The sequence below is a fragment of the Sorex araneus genome, chromosome 5 (assembly GCF_027595985.1).
Source record: "Sorex araneus isolate mSorAra2 chromosome 5, mSorAra2.pri, whole genome shotgun sequence".
NCBI classification, from domain to species: Eukaryota; Metazoa; Chordata; class Mammalia; order Eulipotyphla; family Soricidae; genus Sorex; species Sorex araneus.
In genome coordinates, this window is record NC_073306.1 from 145429947 (window position 1) to 145451574 (window position 21628).

The window sequence follows — 21628 nt, forward strand, 5'->3', positions numbered from 1 at the left end:
CCCTCTAGTGGGTACACTGTTAACAGCACTCAGGACCAGGTGCAGTCAGGCTCGCCTTACAGGCCACGGGTTTAGGAAATGCAGAATCCGGCCCGGCCCAGTCTGTCCGGGCAAGCTCGAGTCTGCATTTCTCATGCGCTCCCAGGTGATGCCTGTGCGGCCTGTGCTGCCGAGGGTCCAGCACAGGGATGAGAGGGGAGGGATGGAGCAGGGGTATGTGGGGGGGTGCATTCAGGGGTGTCTCCCTACCCTGGTCAGAAGGGCAGACTTTCCACCCAGGACCCCACCCCATCCACGTGACTTACTGAGATTCTTTTGTGAGCCCCAGGTGCTGGGGCGGGGGCTACTCCCAGCTCGGTGCTCAGGGGTCCCGCAGCTTATGGCTCCGGGAGAAGAGTGTGCAGTTCCTGGCGACCTGCCGGGTTCTCCAGGCCTGCAGGATGACCCTGTAGCGCCCTTCCCAGGGCTGCGTTGGTTCTTCTGCCAGGGAGAAGGGGGTGCTCGTGCACAAGCCCCCGAGGCCCCCAGAGAGCCCGTTGCTTGTTCCCCACCTGCCTCCGCTGTAAGGGAACCTGGTTCAGCATCGGTGTGACGTCAGCTTCTGAGCCAAGGCACAGGGTGAAGACCACAGGGGAGGGACCCCAGAGGCTGTGGCACCAGGAGCCCTGCCAGGAGCCCCAGCCCAGCCCCAGGATGGGGGTCCCGTAGAGGCGGCTCACCAGGCAGGTGAGAACACCAAGTCCAGGGGACCCAGGGACGCGGGCAGGAGGCCGGGCACGGAGACGAGGGCCAAAGACAGGCCCTGGCCAGGTGGAGCAGAGGGACAGGTCCGGAGCACTGCTAGTCGCCAGGGGCTCGGTGTCCTGGACCCCTGGAGCGCGCAGGCTCTGTGTGTGTGATGGAGAACAGGTGCCCCGCCCCCCCCCAGCCTGGCCGTGGCCAGCGCATGGACACTGCCCTGGGAATTCAGGAGAAACCTGGCCACAGAGGGCGGCGGGCGCCTGCGGCGCTGCTGGCCTCACCGCCGTGGGGTGGGGGGTGGGGGGCGACACCAGAGGCAGGGAGAGACTCGTGCAGACACACAGACGCTTTATTTCTCCTCGGGAGCCGGCGTCCTGCTGTCCTGACCGCAAGGCACGAATCTCTGGATCTCCCGACATTCCCCCAGGACGCCGTTGAGGCTGAGGTCTCCAGCTCCGGGGACAGACGCGGGCCTCCGGGCGCAGGAAGCCTGCCTTAGGCTGCGGGGTTGGGGCAGAGTCAGCCCGAGAGGAGGCGGGCAGGGCCAGGCAGGGGCGCTCAGGAGCCCCCCACCTCTCGCGCATGCCCCCTCCCCTGAGCGCGCCCACACCCAGGGCATTGATGCTGGAGGCCTTACATCACATCTGGCCCGGCACTGAGCCTGGCGGGGGGGCATGTCTGGGGGTATCTGGGCAGGGGGCTGGGGTTCACCTCCCGCTTGCCCCCAGCCGGTCGGTTCTGGGAACTGATTTTGCGTGGAAATGCTGCAGGGCGTGCTTTCTGGGAAGGGGGGTCTCCGGCAAGCTCTGGCCCAGAACACCTCCTGTGACCCACACACCTCACTGCTCTCCATGGGACCCTCTGGGGGCCAGCTGGCGTCACCCCACACTGCAGCGGGTCCCTGGAGGGCACCGCCCGGAGCACAGAACCCCAGTGTCCGGGGCCTGTGCCCAGCACTGCGGTGACGGGGCTCCGCCCGCCCAGGGCCAGCCTGACCCGCTGAGTCCAGCCCCAGCTGAGTACTCTGGCCAGGGCTCCCATGCTGAGAGAGAGCAAGGGGCGGGGGAGCCTGGCTCTGGGGGTGCAGAGGGGGAACGCGGCTCACCCGTGAACGTGGCCGGCAGCCCGGGGGGCCACAGTGCCCGCGCCCGATACACACTCTCCAGCTCCTTCTCCAGGACCAGCCCGTAGGCGCGCAGCCCCGCCAGCTCCTGCTCCAGGCTCTGCCTCCGGCTCTGGAAGGAAGGCAGGAGGCGGGCAGGGGGTCGCTGGCAGCTGGCCTTGGCCCCACCCCGTGGGCCACACCTGGCGGCACTGGGGGGCTCACGGCCAGCTGTGCTGCTGCGGGCACCAGGAGGTGCGGGGTGGGGGAAAGGTTGTGTGGACCCTGCCCCGAACAGGCTCCTGGAGGGGGCCAGGCTGGTGAGCAGAGGCCTGCCCCACCCCTGCAGCACCCGGCCTGTTCCCAGGCTGCCGCCCGTGAGCTGCTGGCCGAGAGCTGTCAGAGGGCCAGTGGTCTGGTGATAGCTGTCCCCTCTTCCTGTCACCAGGCCCCTTTCCCTGTTCCCAGCATCTGAGTGAGCCTCCCTGCCCCCACAGGACACAGCAGGGGGTGCGCACAGGGACAGGGGCCTGGACAGAGGCCTCGAAGGGGCAGTGCCAGGATTGGGCCCAGCTGGGCCTCTGGGTCCCTTCAGGGTGCCTGGGTTGAGCTGGGCTCATAGTCTGGGTGATAGCACAGCGGGCAGGGCATTCGCCTTGCACACGGCCCATCCTGGTTCAATTCCTTCGCCCCTCTCGGAGAGCCCGGCAAGCTACCGAGAGTATCCCGCCCGCACGGCAGAGCCTGGCAAGCTCCCCGTGGCATATTTGATATGCCAAAAGCAGTAACAAGTCTCACTGTGGAGACATTACTGGTGCCCACTCGAGCAAATCGATGAGCAACGGGAGGAGAGGGACAGGGACAGGCACAGGGGAGTGGGAGAAAGGAGAGAAAGGGAGGGAGGAGGGACAGGAGAGGTGGGAGGAGGGAGCAGGGGCAGGCAGAGGTGGGGGTCAGCCAGCAGGACAGCCCCTCTGCTGGGAGGGGTACAGCCGGGGTCTGTGAAGCAGTGGTTTAAGGGCCTGTGGCCTATATTCCCCTCAGACAGCTTCATCCCCTCTCCCCTACACTCCCCAAACCCTCCCCTACACTCTCCCCCCACCCTCCCCTACACTCCCCAAATCCTCCCCTACACTCTCCCCCCACCCTCCCCTACACCCCCCAAACCCTCCCCTACACTCCCCAGACCCTCCCCTACAATCCCCCCACCCTCCCCTACACTCCCCCCACCCTCCCCTACACTCCCCTACACTCCCCAGACCCTCCCCTACACTCCCTCACCCTCCCCTACACTCCCCCCACCCTCCCCTACACTCCCCCCAGACCCTCCCCTATACTCCCCCCAGACCCTCCCCTATACTCCCCCCAGACCCTCCCCTACACTCCCCAGACCCTCCCCTACACTCTCCAGACCCTCCCCACACTCCCCCGGCCCCCACCCCTGCCCCACCCACCTCCCCTGGCCCCTCCTGCCGCCTCACCTGCAGCTGTCCCAGCAGTGCCTGCAGAGCCTCCTGCTCCTCTTGTGCCTTTTCCAGACTCTTCCTCAGTGCCTGGAGCTCATGGTCCTTGTCTGGGGCGGCAAGAGAAGAGTCATCTGCCGCCTTTACCCGTGGGGGGGGGGGGCAGTGGGTCCCGCAGAGCCATGACCCACCCGGCTGTCCCCAGACACCTTCGGGGACACCTCTGTCACCGAGGGGCCGTGGCCAGGGCGGAAATGACGGGCACGTGTCCTCGCCCTGACTGCCCAGCGCATGCTGGGAGAGGCCCCGTCCCCTGGCACGGCGGGAATCTGTCCAGGTCCCCCCAGCTCACTCCTCTCCCGCCGAGGGAGGGGCCCACGGCTCAGCTTCTCACCAGAAGGGGCCCGGGGCTCCTGTGCCGTGCCGGAGGGCCTGGCTACTCACTTTTCAGCAGCCTGAAGATGAACTCCTGCAGGAAGCACAGGTCGAAGGAGCCGCCGCTCGCCCCCGGACCCAACGGCCCGAGCAGAAGTGGCTGCGGGCCCTCCGCGTCCTCGGCCCAGCCACCCCGGTTCCGGCTCTGGCCTCTGCCTTCCGCCAGCGGCTCCGGGTGCTGGGAGAACTCCGTGGGATCCGCCTCGAATCCCCCTGCAACAGCAGCCCGCCGGGGCCTGTGCACTCCTGCTCCCAGGCAGACCCGCCAAGGGGGGGACAGGCTGGCGGGGGGGGCACAGGGCAGCGGGGCGGGGTGGGGGAGGCCCTGTCTTAACCATGAGAGCTTTCCCATCCTTTCATTCACATTTCGCGGGGAGGGGGCTCGGCGCCCGCTTCCTCCCGCCTCTGATGCAGACGGCACTGGGCTCAGCCAGGACGACACTGGGCTCAGCCAGGACGACACTGGGCTCAGCCAGGACGGCACTGGGCTCAGCCGCAGCCCTTGCACTCTCCACCGCCCGTGACGGTGCAGTTCCGGGCACCCACGGGGACCTGCACCCACCCTGACACATCAGAGCCCCTCCCCCGAGAGCCCGGTGCCCTAAGGGTCACGGTGGCTGTGCCCAGGTGCCACCAAGGCCTCTTCCTGGGCGGCTGGGGGCTTCCTCAGGAGGGGCTTCCTGTGGAGCCGATCTAGCCGCCTCCGGTGGCCCCTCCCGCCCCAGCCCGGGGTTATAGAGTGAACAGCCCTGGTCCTCTCCGGGGCTGCAGCAATGATGCGTCTGAGCTGCATCGCCTGCATGGCCTCGAGCCAGACGCGCATGAAGGGCTGCTTCCTCCTCGTAAGCAGAGTGAGTCTCCTGCCGCAGCCGGCACAAGACTCGCGTGCATATGTGCGTGGGGGTGAATGCATGTGTGCCTGTACGTGCGTATGTGATGACGGTGTCTGTGTGTGGGCACATGTGTGCCTTACATGCATATGTGCATGGTGGATGCACATGTGCATACACACGTGCGGTGGGCACATGTGCATAAATGTGTGTGGTGGATACATGTATATGTTCATGTGTGTGAGGTTCATGTGCATGTGTGTGGCAGATGCATGTGTGCATGGTGGTGGGATATGTGTGCAAACTTGTGTACATGACTGTCCATGTTAAAATGCACATGTGTGCATGTCCATGTGAGGGCACACATATGCATGTGTGTACAGGTTTTCCTGTGTGCATGACAGTGCATGTGTAGACTTGTGTGCATGTTCATGTAAGTGTGCATGTGTGCATGTATTCACACATCGGAGTATGCCTGTGTGTGTGCATGTCTGCGTCTGGTGGTATGTTGACCATCTTCAAGCACAGGGCACAACTGCAGTCCCTTCGGGACAAGCTGTGATCTCTCAGAGTCCAGCGCGTGGCTGGGAGTCTGGGAAGGGCCCCACGCCGGGGGAATTGGCTGCATGTGTCATCTGTTCACACACACCCACATTCGGTGCCTGGCAGGAGTGTGAGAAGGGCCTGACCCCAGAAACGGCAGTGAGCAAAGCAGGGAAAACAAAAACCACACACTCGTGAGCATGCACATGCACACATGCGCACACACACACGCTCAGACAGATGCACACACACATGCACGCACACACGTGCACACACACATGAGGGCTTGGGGAGAGAGCAAGCAGCAAGTGGGTGGGCTCACGGGAGAAGCAGCCGGGCAGGGTGGCGTGCAGGAGAGGAACAGGGAGGGCAGGAGGCGAGGGGTGAGGAGTCAGCCTCGAGGGCGGGCGGGGTGCGGGCGGGGGAGGCAGCGGCCAAGGGGTGGTTCTCCCTGTCCCCTCCACTCGCCCCCCCGCAGGAACTGCCTCTGGCCAGCTGTGCCTGAGCCTCCGCCAGTGGCTGTCGAGGGGCCGCCTGGCCGCGTCCACTCACCCGTGAGGTCCAGCCGGAGCTGCCGGCCCAGCAGGTACTCCTTCTTGCTGTGCGGGCTGCTGAGGGCCCAGCTGCAGGTGCGGCAATGCGGGCCGCTGCCCTCCGCCCTCTGCGGGGACAGAAGGGCTGGCGAGCGGGGGCCTCCCTGCCCACTGGGCTCTCCGAGGCTTCCGCCTCGTCTCAGCTCTGGAGAGCCAGTGGGTCTGTTGGAGAGCATCCATCACCAGCCCCGGCCAGCGCCAGGGCTGTGTCCAGGCCTCTGCACTGACCTTCTGTGCTCGTGGAGCTGTGAAAGCTCTGGCAACTGGTCAGTGGGTCCCAGACACCTTGGGATGTGGGGGCAAGGGGCTGAGGGCAGAGGGCAGAGGGCAGGACAGCCTGCCGTCGGAACCTCTCTATTGTTTCCTTAAACTATGCTCCTATGATCTCATTAAAGTAAAAACCCTCGTGCAGAGCCCCTGCCTGGCAGGGCCGAGGACCCAGGCTGCTCCTGGCACTGCCCACTCGCCACCACCGCAGTATTGCCGTCGAGTGCCAGTGTGTGCCATCAGGCCTCACGCCGTGGGTGTGCGGGCACCGAGGCCCGGCAGGCGAGTCCCAGTCACTGTGGACACAGCCAAGGGGGCCAGCACTGGGGAAGTGAGCATGACGCTCATCACCACGGCACGGACTCGCCAGGCCCGCGAGCTCAGGACACGCCGCCCCGAAGCTCTGCGAAGACGGTTCCGTGGAGAGGTGACGTCCCTTCCCTGACCGTGTCTGAGGGTCACGTGCCTCCCCCGTTTCTCGGGAGTCTTCTCCCAGTCAGCGGGGCCACCCGCCTGTGGGCAGAGCTGGGCTCCAGGGCTGAGGGGAGAGAGGCCAGTGGCTCGGCCACGCGGGAGGTGCAGGGAGCCTCGTGACGAAGGGTGTGGCACCCCTGCAGGGGGCGGGGGTGCGGGCACTCGCTCCTGCTGAGAAAGGCAGGTGGCTTCCTGCCTCTGGGGACCCAGTTCCAAGCCTTCGGACAGTCGCGGGAGCCTAATTCCCCTCCTGACAGGAGCCGAGATCCCACCCCAGGGAGACGGAGGGGGCCCAGGTGCTCCCCGCTGCCAAGAAATACGTGTGTATTTCACTGTCTATCGAAGGGGAGCACCCCAGAGAGAGCTGGGGGCTGGTACTTGCCCGGAGTGCAGCTGACGGGGCCTCCCTGCGCCCCCTTGTGGCCCCCACCAGGAGTGGTCCCTGGGCTCCGCCAGGTGTGGCCCCTCAGGAGAGAAGCACCAATGGGAAAAGCCTACAAATCCCACCTCAGCTGCCACCAATGGGTCCAGTCCCTGCTGCCCGGTCCTCGCTGGCTGCGGTGCCCTGCACCCGCCCTCCCCGGTGGGCTCCTCCCCAGCCTGGGTGACCCCCTCAGCGGCAGCTCCCTCTGGATCGGCCCCTTCAGCCTCTGCTGTGGAGCTCAGTGCTGAGAGCTGGGCAGGGGTTGGGGTCCAGGGCCACTGGGTCCGGCATGGTTGACCATCATCCCTGATCCCACGTGGCTCCCCAAGCTTCTCCATGTGTGGCCAGGGAAACCCTGGCACTGGGCTCCTTGGCACCTCATCCCAGTCCCTCGCACGGCCCCACTGGCCAGCTGCCCAGGAGCTGCCCAAAGGCCCTGGAGCACAGCTTGGGAGCCCTTGGGAGCACCTCAAGCCTCCTCTCTCCACCGTGACGGTGGGACCCGGGCCCTGGCACTGGGACCAGCCTGCCTGTCCTCCCCTGGGTCAGGGGCTCCGTGCCCACCTGCGGGGGGTGGGGAGACCCCGAGTCTCCACACCCTCAGCCCCTACTGCTGGGAGCCGCCTGTGTCCCTGCACTCCCCAGTGCTGGCTCCCCCAACGCGCGTCCAAGCATGACAGGGGGAGCTGGGTCCAAGTCCCCAGACCCTGCCAAGGTGCTGGCAGCCCCGGGAACGCGGGGCACCCGCCTGCTGTACCCCCACCTCACTCCCGTGACTCCTGCTGCCCCCCGGCCCACTCCAGAAGGATACTGACCACACGGCCGCCCCACCTTCTCCATCACCGCACTCCCCCTAAGCAAACATCATGGCTCCTGGGGCCAGGGCCCCGAGGGGTCACCCCGCACCCCCTCTTGCCCCCACCGCAAACACTCGCCTCCGCCGTGGAGAAGCTGAGTCCCTCGCTGTGCGGCTCACTGCCGGCAGCACCTGTGCTCGGGGGAAACAGGCGCAGTTACCGGGGAGTCGCTCGGCCGGAGCACTGACCTGGGAGCCAACGCAGTCCAGGTCGGGGCCTCGCCTGGGCCACTGCACAGCTTCTGCGAAGCCTGGGGACCCAGGGTGGGGCAGGGGCAGGTGGGACTCATGAGTGCAGGTGGGGCGGGGGGGGGATTGGGGGGAGGGAGGGAACGGAACATCGGGCTGGTCTGAGGCGGCAGCCCCCGCGCTGCTGCCATTGGGCCATTATTCTCCGCCCAGAGACCCGCAAACAGCCGCCTGCTCCGGGAAGCCAGCGCAGCAGGCTAAGTTCCTGTGGTGATGAACCAGCAGGAGAGAAGGGCCCAGGATGCGGAGGAGGGGCCGTGTGGGCCGAGCCCCCTCTGCCTGGCGCCTGGCACTCTTAGGGAGGAATGCGAGGGGCCGGGGAGGGCGGCCACTCTTGGGGGCCGTGGCTACGGTCTGGGGCGCAGTCTGAGCACACAACCTAGATCTCGCTGCTTGGTTTTGCTTTGGGGCATCACCCCCATCGATGCCCAGGGGCTGTCCTGGCCCTCTCAGGAGTCACTCCTGCTGCTGTCCGGGCGGGGACCCTGCGGGATGCCGGGGATCGAGCCCGGACTGGCCGCGTGCAGGCAAATGCTCCTCCCACTGGATTATCAACCTGGGTGGGGTTCACAGATTGGACACCTCAGGACTGGACATGAGATGGCACTGGCAGGCCGGGAACAGCGGCTGTGAGAACGCCCATGGCGTGCAAACACGCGATCTGCTGGGAGCCGCCCCGCGGGGCTCACTGAGGGGAAGGCACAGCTTGCCCGCCCCGTCCCTGCCCGCCCTGCCCCTGCCCGCCCCGCCCCTGCCCCACCTGCCCCTGCCCGCCCGGCCTGCCCCACCTGCCCCTGCCTGTCCCGCCCCTGTCCCTGCCCGCCCCTCCCCTGCCCCACCTGCTCCTGCCTACCCTGCCCCTGTCCCTGCCCGCCCTGTCCCTGCCCACCCTGCCCCTGCCCCACCCTGCCCCTGCCTGTCCTGCCCCTGTCCCTGCCCACCCCTCCCCTGCCCCACCTGCCCCTGCCCATCCTGCCCCTGTCCCTGCCCGCCACTGTCCCTGCCCACCCCGCCCCTACCCACCCTGCCCTGCCCGCCCCTGCCTGCACTTGCCTGCACCTGCCCGCACATGCCTGCACCTGTACCTGCCCTCACCTGCCCTGGCCCACGTAGGCCCACCCCCGCCCGGCCCGCACCTGCAGCTCCCCACACCAGCCCTGCCTGCCCGCCCAGCCTGCCCCCCCACGGCGCTCACCGCCTGGCGGGGCCAGCTGGAAGGCCTGGCTGGCCTCGGAGCCCTGGGGGGCCGGCAGCTCCCGGACGCAGCGTGGCTTGTCTTCGTCCGCCTCGGACATGTACTTCTGCGGGAAGGAGGTGACTCTGGGGTCTGTGCTCGGGGCGAGCCAGAGTGCCCCAGAGGGTCTGCCCGAGCCTGCCTGCAGCCTCTAGGGAAGGGCCCCGTCCAGAATCCTCACCTGTCCCTCCCTCTGCAGGGCCCTGGGCTGAGTGCGGGGTGCGGGGGGATGCGCCCCAGGCCCAGCCCTATCTGCCACCGCCGTCCCCCGCACCAGCTGCGTCACAGGGCCCCTGGCGGGGGCAGACTCACCCCCACTGGACTGGGTGTCGCCCGAGTCCTCCCCAGCCTCGTGCCCGCCGTGTCCCCACTGGGCACTGCTCCCAGGACTGTGGGCCCCCTGGGGGCAGGGACATGACCTCAGGAAGGTCCAGTGTTTGTTCTGGATCCTGGGGCCCAGCCAGGCACTCCCAGGGACTTGGGAGAGTAAGGGAGAAAGGCAGAGAGAGCCTTGCAGAGGGCCGGAGAGATGGCCCAGTGGGCAGGGCCCTTCTCTTGCACCTGGCTGACCTGGGCTCGGTCCCGATACTTCCTCGGGTACCCAGAGGTCCCTGCCAGGGTGACCCCTGAGTGCAGAGCCGGGAGTCAGCTCTGAGCACTGCTAGGTGTGGCTCAAACCAAAAAGTACACAAGGAAAACAAAAGCATGCCTGCTGGGCCGCAAGCACACGGTGGGCGGCTTTGTGCGCCCACACTCTGCAGGGACTAGTACTAAACAAAAACCTGCGTACTGGGGGACTCCCAAACAGTGCTCAGGAGGTCCCAGGCACAGTCCTAACGGTTCTCAGCCACCTGGGCTGGCGGTTCAATGGTGGCTGCAGGACACGGCGCTGCTCAGGCCCCGCAGTGCCAGTGCTCACGCGGCGCCTGGGAGGCCTCAGCCGGCACCTGTCCTGGCGGGGGCCCCGCGTCAGGCCCCTTCCCGGGTGCAGTGGAGGACAGCGGGCAGGGGGCAGCGGCAACATCGAGCTGCCCCCGCCCGCCCCAGGAGCGCCCAGCTCTGCCCTCACTGGTGTGAGGTGGGCACGGGGGCAGGCGTCCCTGCGGGCCGTTGGGCCGTGGGCCCCTCAGCTGGCATCCAGCACTCGCCCTCCCTGGCGCCAGTCTGCAGAGGGCAGTAGGGAGGGCACAGCCCCTGGCGACGGGCAGGGCTGTACCTGCTTCTGCTCCCAGGACAGCTGTGCCCACTGCGCGGCCAGCATCCTGGTGATTTCCGGGAAGGGCAGGTCCGGGTGCTGGGCCTGCAGCTGTGTCCTCTGCTCGTTGAGAAACAGCACGTACCTGCGTGGGGGCAGATGGGTGGGGCCGACCAGGGCCAGTGTCAGGGCCAGCGTGAGGGACAGGTCAGGGTCAGGGTCAGGGTCAGGGTCAGGATGAGGGTCAGGAGGGGTCAGGGTCAGGGTGAGGGTCAGGTGGGGTCAGGGTCAGGGTGAGGGTCAGGAAGGGTCAGGGTGAGGGTCAGGGTGAGGTTCAGGAGGGGTCAGGGTCAGAATGAGGTCAGGAGGGGTCAGGGTGAGGGTGAGGGTCAGGTGGGGTCAGGGTGAGGGTGAGGGTCAGGTGGGGTCAGGGTGAGGGTGAGGGTCAGGAGGGGTCAGGGTCAGAGTGAGGTCAGGAGGGGTCAGGGTCAGGGTGAGGGTCAGGTGGGGTCAGGGTCAGGGTGAGGGTCAGGTGGGGTCAGGGTCAGGGTGAGGGTCAGGAGGGGTCAGGGTCAGGGTGCGGATCAGGAGGGGTCAGGGTCAGAGTGAGGTCAGGAGGGGTCAGGGTCAGGGTGCGGGTCAGGAGGGGTCAGGGTCAGAATGAGGTCAGGAGGGGTCAAGGTCAGGGTTCCGGTCGGGCTCACCCTGTGGAGGGAGCGTGTGGGACAGGATGGTCACTCGCTGGCCTCCGCTTCTTGCCCTTGGGCCACCCTCCTTTCCGCTTCTGCAGGAGAGGGCACAGGACAGCCTCGAGACTGTCCACTCCCCCTCACACCTGCCCACGCTCGGAGGACGGGGTGGGGCGCAGTGTGGGTGGGACTGGGCAGGGACGCTGCCTCCCGCCCACTGCAGCCATCAGGAGGCCCCCGAGACGTTGGGGCCCCGGGAAGGACGGGAGCTTGGCCGGGGCCAGGGCTGTGTCTTCGAGCTCGAGGCCGCGGCCTGGACCCCCTGCCCTGGCCCCCAGGAGAGCAGACAGGGGCTGTGGGGCCTGGGCTCAGCGCGGCCTCCCGGGCGAGCAGGCGCTTCCGGAGGGGGCAAGGGCTGGCCAGGCAGGCTGCTGGGAGGAGGGGTGGCACCCCCAAACAGCCTCTCTGGGGGGTTCTGGGCGCCCCAAGCCAGCCCCGCCCACTCTGCTCCTCTGGGCCCCCATGCCTGGCCTCTGGATACCCCCAGACCCTGTGCTGTGCTCGGGCTCGTCACCGGCAGCCGAGCTGAGACGAGGCAGGGTGGTCCCGGCCTTCCCACAGGGCCAGCCCCGCCCCCAGGGCTCAGGGACATGGACGCGCCATGGGAGAGTCGCGGAAACGTGGCCGCAGAAGCCTGTTCCGAGGACAAAGGCTGGCCAGAGACAGGACCAGCGTTTACACACCTGCTCTGCATGCAGTGACCCCACTCGGTCCCCGGCACCCCACACGGTTCCAAGAACCACCTGGGTCACTTCTGAGCGTGGAGCCAGGACCAGCCTCTCAGCAGCGCCCTCTGTGTCCAACAGCCCCTGCAAATACCTGAAGACAGTGGCCAGGCAAGGGCGGCCTCCAGGACAGAGCTGCTCACGGCAGGGGTTGGGCCTGGGGCACACTGAGACGGGGAGAGACCAGGGCGCGGGGAGGGCCATGCTGGAATGCTACATGCGTGAAGCCAGCCGGTATGTTACTGGGAGTCTCAATAGCTCAAGTACAATTTTAGGAAGGAAGGAAGGAAGGAAGGAAGGAAGGAAGGAAGAAAGGAAGGAAGGATGGAAGGGAGGGATGAAGGGAGGGAGGGAGAGAGGGAGGGAGAAAGGAATGAAGAAGGGAAGGAAGAAGGGAAGTAAAGAGGAAAGGAAGGAAGTGAAGGAGGACGGGAGGAAGGAAAAGGAAGGAGGGAGGGAGGGAAGGAAGGAAGGAAGGAAGGAATGAAGGAAGGAAGGAAGGAAGGAAGGATGGAGGGAAGGAGGGACGGAGGGAAGGAGGGAAGGAGGGAAGTTCTGTTACAACTGAGTTTTCAAAAGTGCCTCCCAGAGGCCACATGATAGTACAGTGGACAGGGCACTGGCCTGCATGCAGCTGACCCAAGTTCAATCTCTGGCATCGCCCAAGGTCCTCTGAGCCCTTCCAGCTGTGACCCCTGAGCACAGAGTCAGGAGTAAGCCTTGAGCGCCACCGAGTGCTCCCCAGGCAAGCCCTTCTGTCCCACCAGGCTGGGCGGGACAACGTTGGTCAAGGAGTGGCAGGGCTGCAGGCCAGGCAGGGGCCGGGCGGCGGGCACCAGGCACTGGCTGTGCAGCGGCGACAGTGCTCAGGGGCCCCTGCCGGGCATGAGGCAGGCCCGACTGAGTCCCTCGCTCTCTGGCTCGCTCCTGTGCTCAAGCAATGCGGATCCCCCAGTTGTGAGGCAGAACCTGTCAGGACCCCGGAGAGCGCCAGCTGAGGCCCCCGCCCCCCATCAGCGGGGAAAGGACAGCATCTCATCAGCGCCACGGAGAGCGAGCAGGGCTTGTGTTGGCCCCTGAGGGCGGGCACACCACACCTGCAGAGGAGCCTGGCCTCTGTGGGGCCCCCCCATGACTTTCTGTGTGCCCCCCATTGCCTCCGTCCTCCCCTCCCCCGGGAGGAGGCGGAGGCGGGTCCGGCCTCACCCCGCCCTGCTGGCTGAAAGCCAGGGCCTTGCTTGCTTGCTGGGAACCAGAGAGGCATTTCCATGCGCTGTGCCTGTCTCTCTCCTCATCCGAGAAGCCCCCACCCCCCACCAGAATTAAGGTGTACAGCCCCACCCCCACCTGGGCCCTGGGCCGGCTTCTCTATACACAGGAAATCCTGAGCGCCTGCCTGGTTGGCCCAGAAACCATAGTGACGAGACAAAGGCGCAGGGAGCCCGAGGGCTGCTTCCTGCGAGCTTTTTGTTCTGCCGCATTCCTCAAACCGGATTTATTCTCCACTGACTCGGCCCAAAATAGAGCCCGGCAGACAGCGAGCTGGTCACTCCCAGCGCTGCTGCTCCAGACACTGCACGCACCCAGAGGGGAGCCGGCGCACAGGGAAGGGGGGTTTGGAACGTGCAAGCCATCAGAGAAAAGCAACCCTGGGCAAATCCAGGGCGGAGGAAGCCCCTTCCCGCAGGGTGCTGGGGCGACTCAGACCCGGGCTCCAGGCACAGCAGAGGCCGAACCCGGGATGTCGGGTTTATCAGTAGAACCTTCTACAAAACTGTTATCTGTTGGGGTGTGTTCCAGAACCATCTCAGCGTCCAGCTCTGCCCCCGCCCCCTCCCCCCCCCCCGTGGGCTCACCGGCCATCCGCGTTCTGGTCTAGAGGGCTGCACTTCTGCGGGGCCACAAGCCCTGAAGGTCCTGTCCCCAGGCCCCAGGAAGGAAAACAGCGCGGGCATGCTCTCGGGGCAGGGGCCTGCAGGGAGACTGACCGCCCCGGGACAGGCACGGGGTGGATGCACCGTCTGCCCGGGCGAAGGCTACCAGCGTGGGTAGCCGTCTGCGGGCTGCACCATGAAGGTCTCCAGCAAATTCTGTGCCTTGGGTGGCTGTGCCCGGAGGCAGGCGATGCAGCCCACACCCACGGGACCACCGGTCTGCTTCTCACTGCTCACGAGCGACCTACACGGGGCAGTGCCACATGGTCGCCTTTAGGAAATGCCCCCCGGAGGGCGGGAGTCACAGACCCAAAGCGCAGACTCCGCAACACTGAAAACTGGAGCCCACAGGGCCTTGTGATGTGCTGTCAAAGGTGGCAGGTGGGTGTGCAGGGGGGCGGGAGGGAGAAGTAAGGGGACGCTGCAGGGGGGACGTGACACCGGTGGGAGGATGGGTGTTGAAATATTATCTGCCTAAAACTCAACTATCAGTGACTGTAAATCACTGGTCTTTAATGAAATAAAAGGGATTTTAAAAATAACTGCTCCTGGGGCGGGAGAGATCACGCAGTGGGCGGGGAGTGTGCCTGGACCGTAGCCTGTCCGGGTTGATCCCCAGCACCACCCAGGCCCCTGGGACAGCGGCAGAGCACAGGGAGTGTGGCCCAACGGCCCCCTCCTCAGAAGGAAAAGAGAGGTAACCAGTACAAAAGGGTGCTCCTGGCCACAGGGCCCGTTTCCTCCCGAAACCCCCCGGCCCAGCTGCCCCACACCACGGAAACTGGCTTTCTGGGCTTCCGCTGTGGGGGTTGGAGCCGACTGTCTACCTCTCACCTCTGCGCTCCAGCGCTGCAGGTGAGACGTCCAAGGAAGCGCCTGAGGTTCTCGGGGGAGGGGCAAGGCTCCCACACCCCTGTGGGCGCCCAGCAGAGGCCGCCTCGAGCCACCTGACAGTGCCACAGGGGGTCTCGGCCTCAGGCCCCCAGGAAGGACGCCCCCACGTCTCTCTGTGGGTGTGGCAGATTCTGCCCACTGTCCTGAGGGGCCTTTCCCTTCTGCTTCAGCAACTCAGAATTTTAGGGCACATGGTTACCTGTTCCTTAGCCTCCCTGGAAGCCAGGTGGGACCAAGGGACTAAGTTGGGGCCAAAGGGGTAAACAGAAACTTTTGAAACATTTTCCTAAAAGAAATAAACCACATTCTCTTCTTCCCACCTGCTGCTGGAACACAGGTATGATGGCTGGGGCTCAAGCAGCCACTGTGGGTCTTGAGGCTGCCTGCTAAGGAGAGCAGAACAGGGCTAGAAGGAGTCTAGAGAGCAGCCAGTTACAACGCCCTCACAGCAGCTCAGCGTCACCTCCCTCCCGACATCATCCACAGAAGAGCAAAGGGGGGGGAGGTGGGAGAAAGAAAGAAAAAGCAAAGGGAAAAGAAGAAGGAAATTTTCATCTTGCCTAAACCACTATTTTTTGAGATTTTGTTGTTCTGTGCAGCTGAGTCTGGCCCTAACTGACAGAGGATAGCGGCTTTTATTTTCCTATTTCCCAGCAAAAATGGTCAGTCGTCACCTGAACTGTTGCAAAAAGTGCTAGGAAAACCACTCTTCTGTGTAACTGTTGCAAAGCAGAACCTTAGGGCGACATTAGCCCCCCAGAGCCTTAGGGGGGACCCTCAGCCCCCCAGAGCCTTAGGGGGGACCCTCAGCCCCCCCAGAGCCTTAGGGCAACCCTCAGCCCCCCAGAGCCTTAGAGGGGACCCTCAGCCCCCCAGAGCCTTAGGGCGACCCTCAGCCCCCAGACACACCGTCACAGTGGGCAGTACCAGCGGCCACTGCGAGCAGGCCTGCACAGTGCCCGTCCCGTGGGACCCGGCCCTCCCTGTGCACCCTCACCTCTCCCCACTGGCTCTGCCCACACCGCCAGGCTCCCCAACAAGGTAGCTGGGGCCGTGACCGAGAACTGCTCGCTGCCCGCACCTTCCCCAGCAGGGCGGGGCGGAAATCCTGCCCGGGCCAGTCGCATGGCCGCTCTGCCTCAGCCGAGGCCCACCGAGCAGCTCAGCCGAGGCCCACCGAGCAGCCTCGCGGGGCTCACGGGAGAGACCCCGTGCCCGGGATGGCACTGAGGCAGCGGCTCTGCTCTGATGCCCGCCCCAGACTGCGGCGCCTCACGTGCCTTGCGCGGATTCTCCTCCTGCTCCTGCCGGTCCCCTGGGCCGAGCGCCGGGACGCGCTGCCTGAGCACTGCTGCCGAGTCCTGGCAGGACTGGATCACGGAGGTCCTGGGCGGCAAGACTTCTGCGGGGGCTGAAACTACAAGACACGCCTGGGTCAGGCCCCGTGGCCCCCGTGCCCTCCTGCCCCCCGCTAGGACACGTCATCGTGCTGGGACAGTCGTGTCTCAAGTGCTGCCGAGTGACAGCACGTGCCTGGAGCCTGAGCAGTGGCCGCTCTGGAGACAAAAGGAAGCAAATGGGGGTGTGGACTCCCCAGGGAGGGGCAGCCGGTGCCTACAGCTCTGCTCACAGTGCTCAGCAGGTGGAATTCGGGGTTACAGGTAGGCATGGGGCCCTGGGGCGATGGGCCCAGGACGCAGAGGCTGCGGGGTGTGGCTCGGTGGCCCCAGTGCCACCAAACGCAGTGACCTGCAAAGGTGTGGGCTCTGAACTCGGGAGCTGGGCTTGGCCCCTGCTCCCGTGCACCGGGCTCCCCCACACCTCGTCCTCTGCCTGCGGCACGTCCCACACCCACAGGGTGCGCAGAGGCTGCTCACCAAACGGGGAGCCTCTTGCGCAGGCAGGGAACAGGCGCCCACCAGCCCTCGGGGTTGTGCCTTCTTTGGGATAGGGTGGGTGGAAGGAAGATTTAGAAACACAAAAGCCTGTGAAGCTCTGGAACAGCACGTGGCCGTGGGTGATTTGAGTCGGGGCATTTGCAGAAACCTTCCTCGTGAGAGCGTGTGGCTGTGGTTACGGCATGCAGGGCTGCCCCCAGCAGGACACAGGGTGGTGATTAGGACCCTCGTATGAACGGGAGGACGTGGGACACATGCCTGTCAGTGTGTGCACAATGTTACACATACACACACATGCACGTACACACACACACACACACTGTCCAGTGTAGATGGGGAAACCAAGTCACAGAGCTAGAAGATGCTCCCAGGCCTGGAACCCAGCTGCCAGCCCAGAACCTACCCCCCAGCCCACCTGTCCTGTCTGGGTGGGAAAGAAATGGCTCTGGGGGCACCAATCTCAGGTGACCATCAAGCCAGGTGAGTTTGGGCTGCATGTCAGGTCCCGTACATTCAGTTCTGCTGAGCGTGCAGAGGTGAAGGGAACCCACAGACTTCCCAGCCAGCCTCTGGGGAAGAGGCAATGCACCAAACACAGGGTTCTAGAACCCTCCATGTCCTTTTCTGCATCCCCATGGCCAAGATTGGCCCAGGCCCAATCTTATTAGTTGCCTTTTACTCTTGTGAATGGTGCATGCACTTATTGCATGATAGTTTGTGAGAACAGCTCAAAATTCAAGAGGGGTCTGCGGGGTGAAGACCACCCTCCCGGCCCCTGTAGCACCAAGGTGACCTTTGCAGGAGGCACCTTCCAGGCCCTGTCAGAGCTGTCCCCCCGCACAGTGGCACACTGGCGGCGCTGTGCTGATTTGCTCGTTTCCTTGCCTGTGTCTCACAGCTCTTTCTGCCCTGGCCCGGTTAGAGCCACTGTGGTTCTTGGCCAAGACGTGGTCACAGACCATGGTTGAGCCACAACATGCCAGGCAGTTGCTGGGAACGGGAGTAGGTTGTTCCTGGTCTCTGCACAGCCCCCTGGGGCCCCGGCAATCAGGTTACCTGGTCAAAGGACCAGGGGCTGGACCTCTTGGGGGCTGGATACTTGTCACGCCCTCAGAGTCAAATCCACCTTCCTCCCCAGCTCCTGTTTCCCCCCTGCACCCTCCTTCCTCCCCAGCTCCCGCTTCCCCCCAGCACCCTCCTCCTCCCCAGCTCCCACTTCCCCCCAGTACCCTCTTCCTCCCCAGCTCCCGCTTCCCCCCTGCACCCTCCTTCCTCCCCAGCTCCTGCTTCCCCCCTGCACCCTCCTTCCTCCCCAGCTTCTGTTTCCCCCCAGCACCCTCCTTCCTCCCCAGCTCCTGCTTCCCCCCCACCTGCCTTCTTCCCTAGCTCCTGCTTCCCTGCTGCACCCTCCTTTCTCTCCAGCTCCTGTTTCCCTCTCTGCAGGGCCCTGACCTGCCCGTGAGGCTCCAGGCAGCCGAGCCAGTGTCACTCTCACCCAACTGAAACTGGCTTGTGGAGGGACCAAAATGGGCAAATTTGGACACTCTGCACCTGATTCTGCTTGAACCTCAACAGGGCTGGTGTTTCCCTGGTGAAACTTCAGAGAGTCTGTGGCCTGGACAAGTGTCCACAGAGGACAGGGGCAGAAGGGCCCCTGCATCCGGGGGACCTCCTTCCATCTCCAGCTGTTGCCGCCAAGCTGGAGCCCTCCCTGTCCCGCACAGCCTCGCTCCTTGCTGGGCTCCCTCCCCCCTTTAATCCCCTTTCCCAGGTGCTGTGGGGAGGTGGGGGTCAGCGGAGTCCATTTGGGAGGCAGCCCTCGGTCAGTCCGGTTCACCAGAGGACAGCTCAAAGGGCAGAGCAGACCGGGCTGGAACCCAGCAACAGTTGCAGAAACAGCCCCGGAGCCTGAATTCTGGGAGGGCGATGGCTCTATGGATGATGCCCTTCGAATTAGAAGGCTCTGGCTCATATCAAAACTTCTGGGCGAGAGAGGGCCAGCCACTGCCCTGTGGGCTGTGCTCCCCCCCTGACTCTGGCTGCGCATGGCTGCAGTCCCCGTGACTCAGCTGGATTCCCGGGCTCCTGAGGCTGTTGGGCCCCGTCATCTCTCCAGGCCTGTTTACTGCCCGAGGCCTGGAGGCGGACACGTGTGCACAGGGCCTGGCTGCTGCTGCCCTGGCCTCAGAGCCTGCCTTGGAATGAGAGAATCCTGTCCGCCGCCTCCACCAGAGGCCTGGCTGGTGGCAGAATCACATCAGCCAGGGGCAAAGGGCAACCCTGTCATTCAATTATCATTCCCCAACATTGAGGAAAGGAATACATTATTTTTTCATAAGGGAAGGCCCAAACAGAGACCCGAGCCTTCCCTGCACCAATACCAACGTTTGCAGCTTGGTGCCGGCCTCCTGACTCCCCATCCCCGTGGGTTCGGACCTCATTAGCTCAGAAACCACTGGCTTCGGGTTTTTCATACGTCAGCGAGGTGCTCCCAGCCTCCCGCTGCGGTGGGCCTTGATCGGGACAGCGGGGTACGCTTTCTCTGAGCCTCGGAGCTGGGCGTAGCTCGGACCCGACGGAGGTGTCCGCTGACCACGCCCCGCTCCCTCCCCAGTCCGGGCCAGTAGCCCACTCCAAGCTAGGAGCTCCCACTTCAGCACCGCGGCCTGGACAGCGCCAGGAGGCGCCGCCGCGCAGGGATGCCCGGGACGCCGGAGGGACCCGAGCCCAGGGCGCAGCCCGCACAGGCCCTGGTCACGTGCCAGGGGCACCGCCCCGGACCCGCCGCCGGTGCCCTGGGACAGGTTGTACGGGACGGGGTGGGGGGTGGGCGCTCGGACCCCGTCCCGGGACTACCCCCACGCTCCAGGGGAGCGGGGCGCGCGCGACAGGGGGAGTGGGCGCCGCACGTCCAGCACTGACCCGCAGCCTGGCCGCTGTCCCGCTGCATGTCGCCCGCCCGCCGCCGCCGCTGCGCGCTGGCTCCGCCCCGCGCGCCGTGGGGTCACGCCCGGAGCCGGTGACGGACTGATGACCACCGGCTCCCCGCACCGCCCCGCGCCGCCTGCTCTCGGCCGGGGCGGGAGTCCCGTCCGGGACTCCGGACTCCGGGCTCCGGGCTCCGCGAGCAGCCCGAGGGGGCGTGGTAAGGGGCGTGACCAGGAGGGGCGTGGCCTGGAGCCCCGCCCCGCGCCCCCGCCGCGGCACTTACTTGCCTGGCTCCTGCCCTCCGCAAAGGACCCTTGGTTGACTTTTAAATATTCCAGGTCGCAGGCCACAGTGCTGGGAAATTAGAGAATTCAGAGAATTTTGGACTTGAGAGCCAGCCACCTGCTAAGCCCTCCCTCAATCCTTCTATGCAAAGGGAGGTGGGGTGTTCACATTTTCGTTTCAAAGATTTTTTTTAACTTTTAGAAAGACAACTTTGATGGCGTTAAGGTAGAAGGCAACTGATCTCCATCCAAAAATAAATGAATATTAGCACACAAGGCACAACATGCAAGAACATGGTAGTAATCTCTTATATAAGGGCTTAATGGCTTTGTGGGGGGGAAACCACAATCTTCACACATTTTCCTTTAAGGAAACTTTTGGGGGATCATTTTAACGCATTATCCATAACAAGCCATACAAAACAAATTATTAAGGACTTGCTTTTGTGACAGGCTTGGGTGGTGGCGGGGTAATCTGAAATAATGGAGGTGGGAAGTGTTACAGAGACGGGATTGGTGTTGGGATATTGAATGCATACTGTGAAAAAAAATTTTTAAGAGGAAAGTCAAAGTTTCCCTCCCCACTTCTAACCAGGACGATTCCATGCTCCCGTCTGTGGGTTTCACGACCCTCTGGGGTGAGCTTTCCACCAGGACGGTGACGCCCCACAGCTGGCTCTGGCTTTATCATCTACCCCTGCTAGGGTCTCTGCCTTCCCCAGCTCTGGGCCTCAGTGTCCTCCTCTGTGGGGTCACCACCATGCCCACAGGCTAGGACGGCCTGCATTGATTGGTTAATACACCTGGCACACTTAGCAAATGTTAGCTCTCTTTTGTTGTTAGTGGTTTGTTGTTTGTTTTGGGGTCACACTTGGCTGTGTTCAGTGTTTACTCCCAGCTCTGAACTCAGGGATCACTCCTGGCAGGCCTTGGAGTACCATATGGGATACCGGGGATTGAAACCTGGTTGGCCATTTGCAAGGCAAATGCCCTCCCCACTGTACTGGCATTCCAGCCCTGAATGTTAGCTCTGCTTCCTGAGGTCTTCTGTGTGTAACAAGGGGAGTGCACAATGATTGCGCAATAACATAAATTGGTCTTTTGTATGCCCCAGAAATCCCCACCCCATTCCCTTTCTAATATTTCAAAATTTTTTTTCTTTTTGGGTCACACCTGGCGATGCACAGGGGTTACTCCTGGATCTGCACTCAGGAATTACTCCTGGCGGTGCTCAGGGGACCATATGGGATGCTGGGAATTGAACCCGGGTCGGCTGCGTGCAAGGCAAATGCCCTACCTGCTGTGCTATTACTCCAGCTCCAAATTTATTAACTTTTTTTTCTTTTTGGGTTGCACCTGCCGATGCACAGGGATTACTCCTATCTGTGCACTCAGGAACCACTCCTGGTGGTGCTCAGGGGACCATATGGGATGCTGGGATTCAAACTCTGGTTGGCCGTGTGCAAGGCAAATGCCCTACCCACTGTGCTATTACTCCAGCCCCCAAATTTATTAAAATTTTTAAAAATCGATGGAGTCAACAAACAAATCACCTGAGCTGTTTCTTCTTCTCTGGAATATCGTATTCGTGGACTCTCAGGGATGTTTCCAAGAGCAACTGGGAGAGCCGAGTAGGGTGTGTGAGAGTCTCAATGCTGGGCATCCCGATGCAGGCGTGTATAGATCTGCTCTTCTGATTGGCTGGCCCAGGGCTGGAGGGGAAGTCTCAGGGCTGGACCACAGGGCTGAGATCCCAGAGCAGCAAAGGAGGCCAACGTCTAGAGCACCCTTCATTGCATTGCCAGTGGGG

At 64.1% G+C, this 21628-nt stretch overlaps 1 protein-coding gene across 3 annotated transcripts; it reads right to left on the minus strand.

Annotated features, from left to right (window-relative positions):
- Window positions 1-1072: 1072 nt before the first annotated feature.
- On the minus strand, window positions 1073-19730 carry LOC101537141 (uncharacterized). Of its 3 annotated transcripts, none has more exons than XM_055138378.1 (11): window positions 19529-19730; window positions 15989-16125; window positions 11111-11190; window positions 10428-10551; window positions 9173-9278; window positions 7808-7860; window positions 5667-5775; window positions 3751-3954; window positions 3325-3416; window positions 1847-1976; window positions 1073-1241 (listed from the first exon to the last, which is right to left on the minus strand). In XM_055138378.1, the coding sequence occupies exons 1-11, from the start codon at window positions 19554-19556 to the stop codon at window positions 1237-1239; spliced, it is 1068 nt and encodes a 355-aa protein (XP_054994353.1). In that variant the 5' UTR covers window positions 19557-19730; the 3' UTR covers window positions 1073-1236. The 3 variants fall into 3 exon arrangements, with proteins under 3 accessions (XP_054994353.1, XP_054994354.1, XP_054994352.1); XM_055138379.1 differs by having other exon boundaries at window positions 15989-16119; window positions 19529-19728; XM_055138377.1 differs by lacking the exons at window positions 15989-16125; window positions 19529-19730 and adding an exon at window positions 11839-12124.
- Window positions 19731-21628: the final 1898 nt, after the last annotated feature.

What these genes read in the sequence shown, in the direction of transcription:
- LOC101537141 (XM_055138377.1), bottom strand. Translation starts at nt 12,084, where the DNA reads ATGGCCCTCCCCGCGCCCTGGTCTCTCCCCGTCTCAGTGTGCCCCAGG. An exon ending in TCAGCTTCTCCACGGCGGAG is followed by an intron (nt 5,776 to 7,807) that starts GCGAGTGTTTGC and finishes CTGTCCCCGCAG; the next exon opens with AGGGCGGAGGGCAGCGGCCC. An exon ending in CACTGCTGGGACAGCTGCAG is followed by an intron (nt 1,977 to 3,324) that starts GTGAGGCGGCAG and finishes CCTTCCTTCCAG; the next exon opens with AGCCGGAGGCAGAGCCTGGA.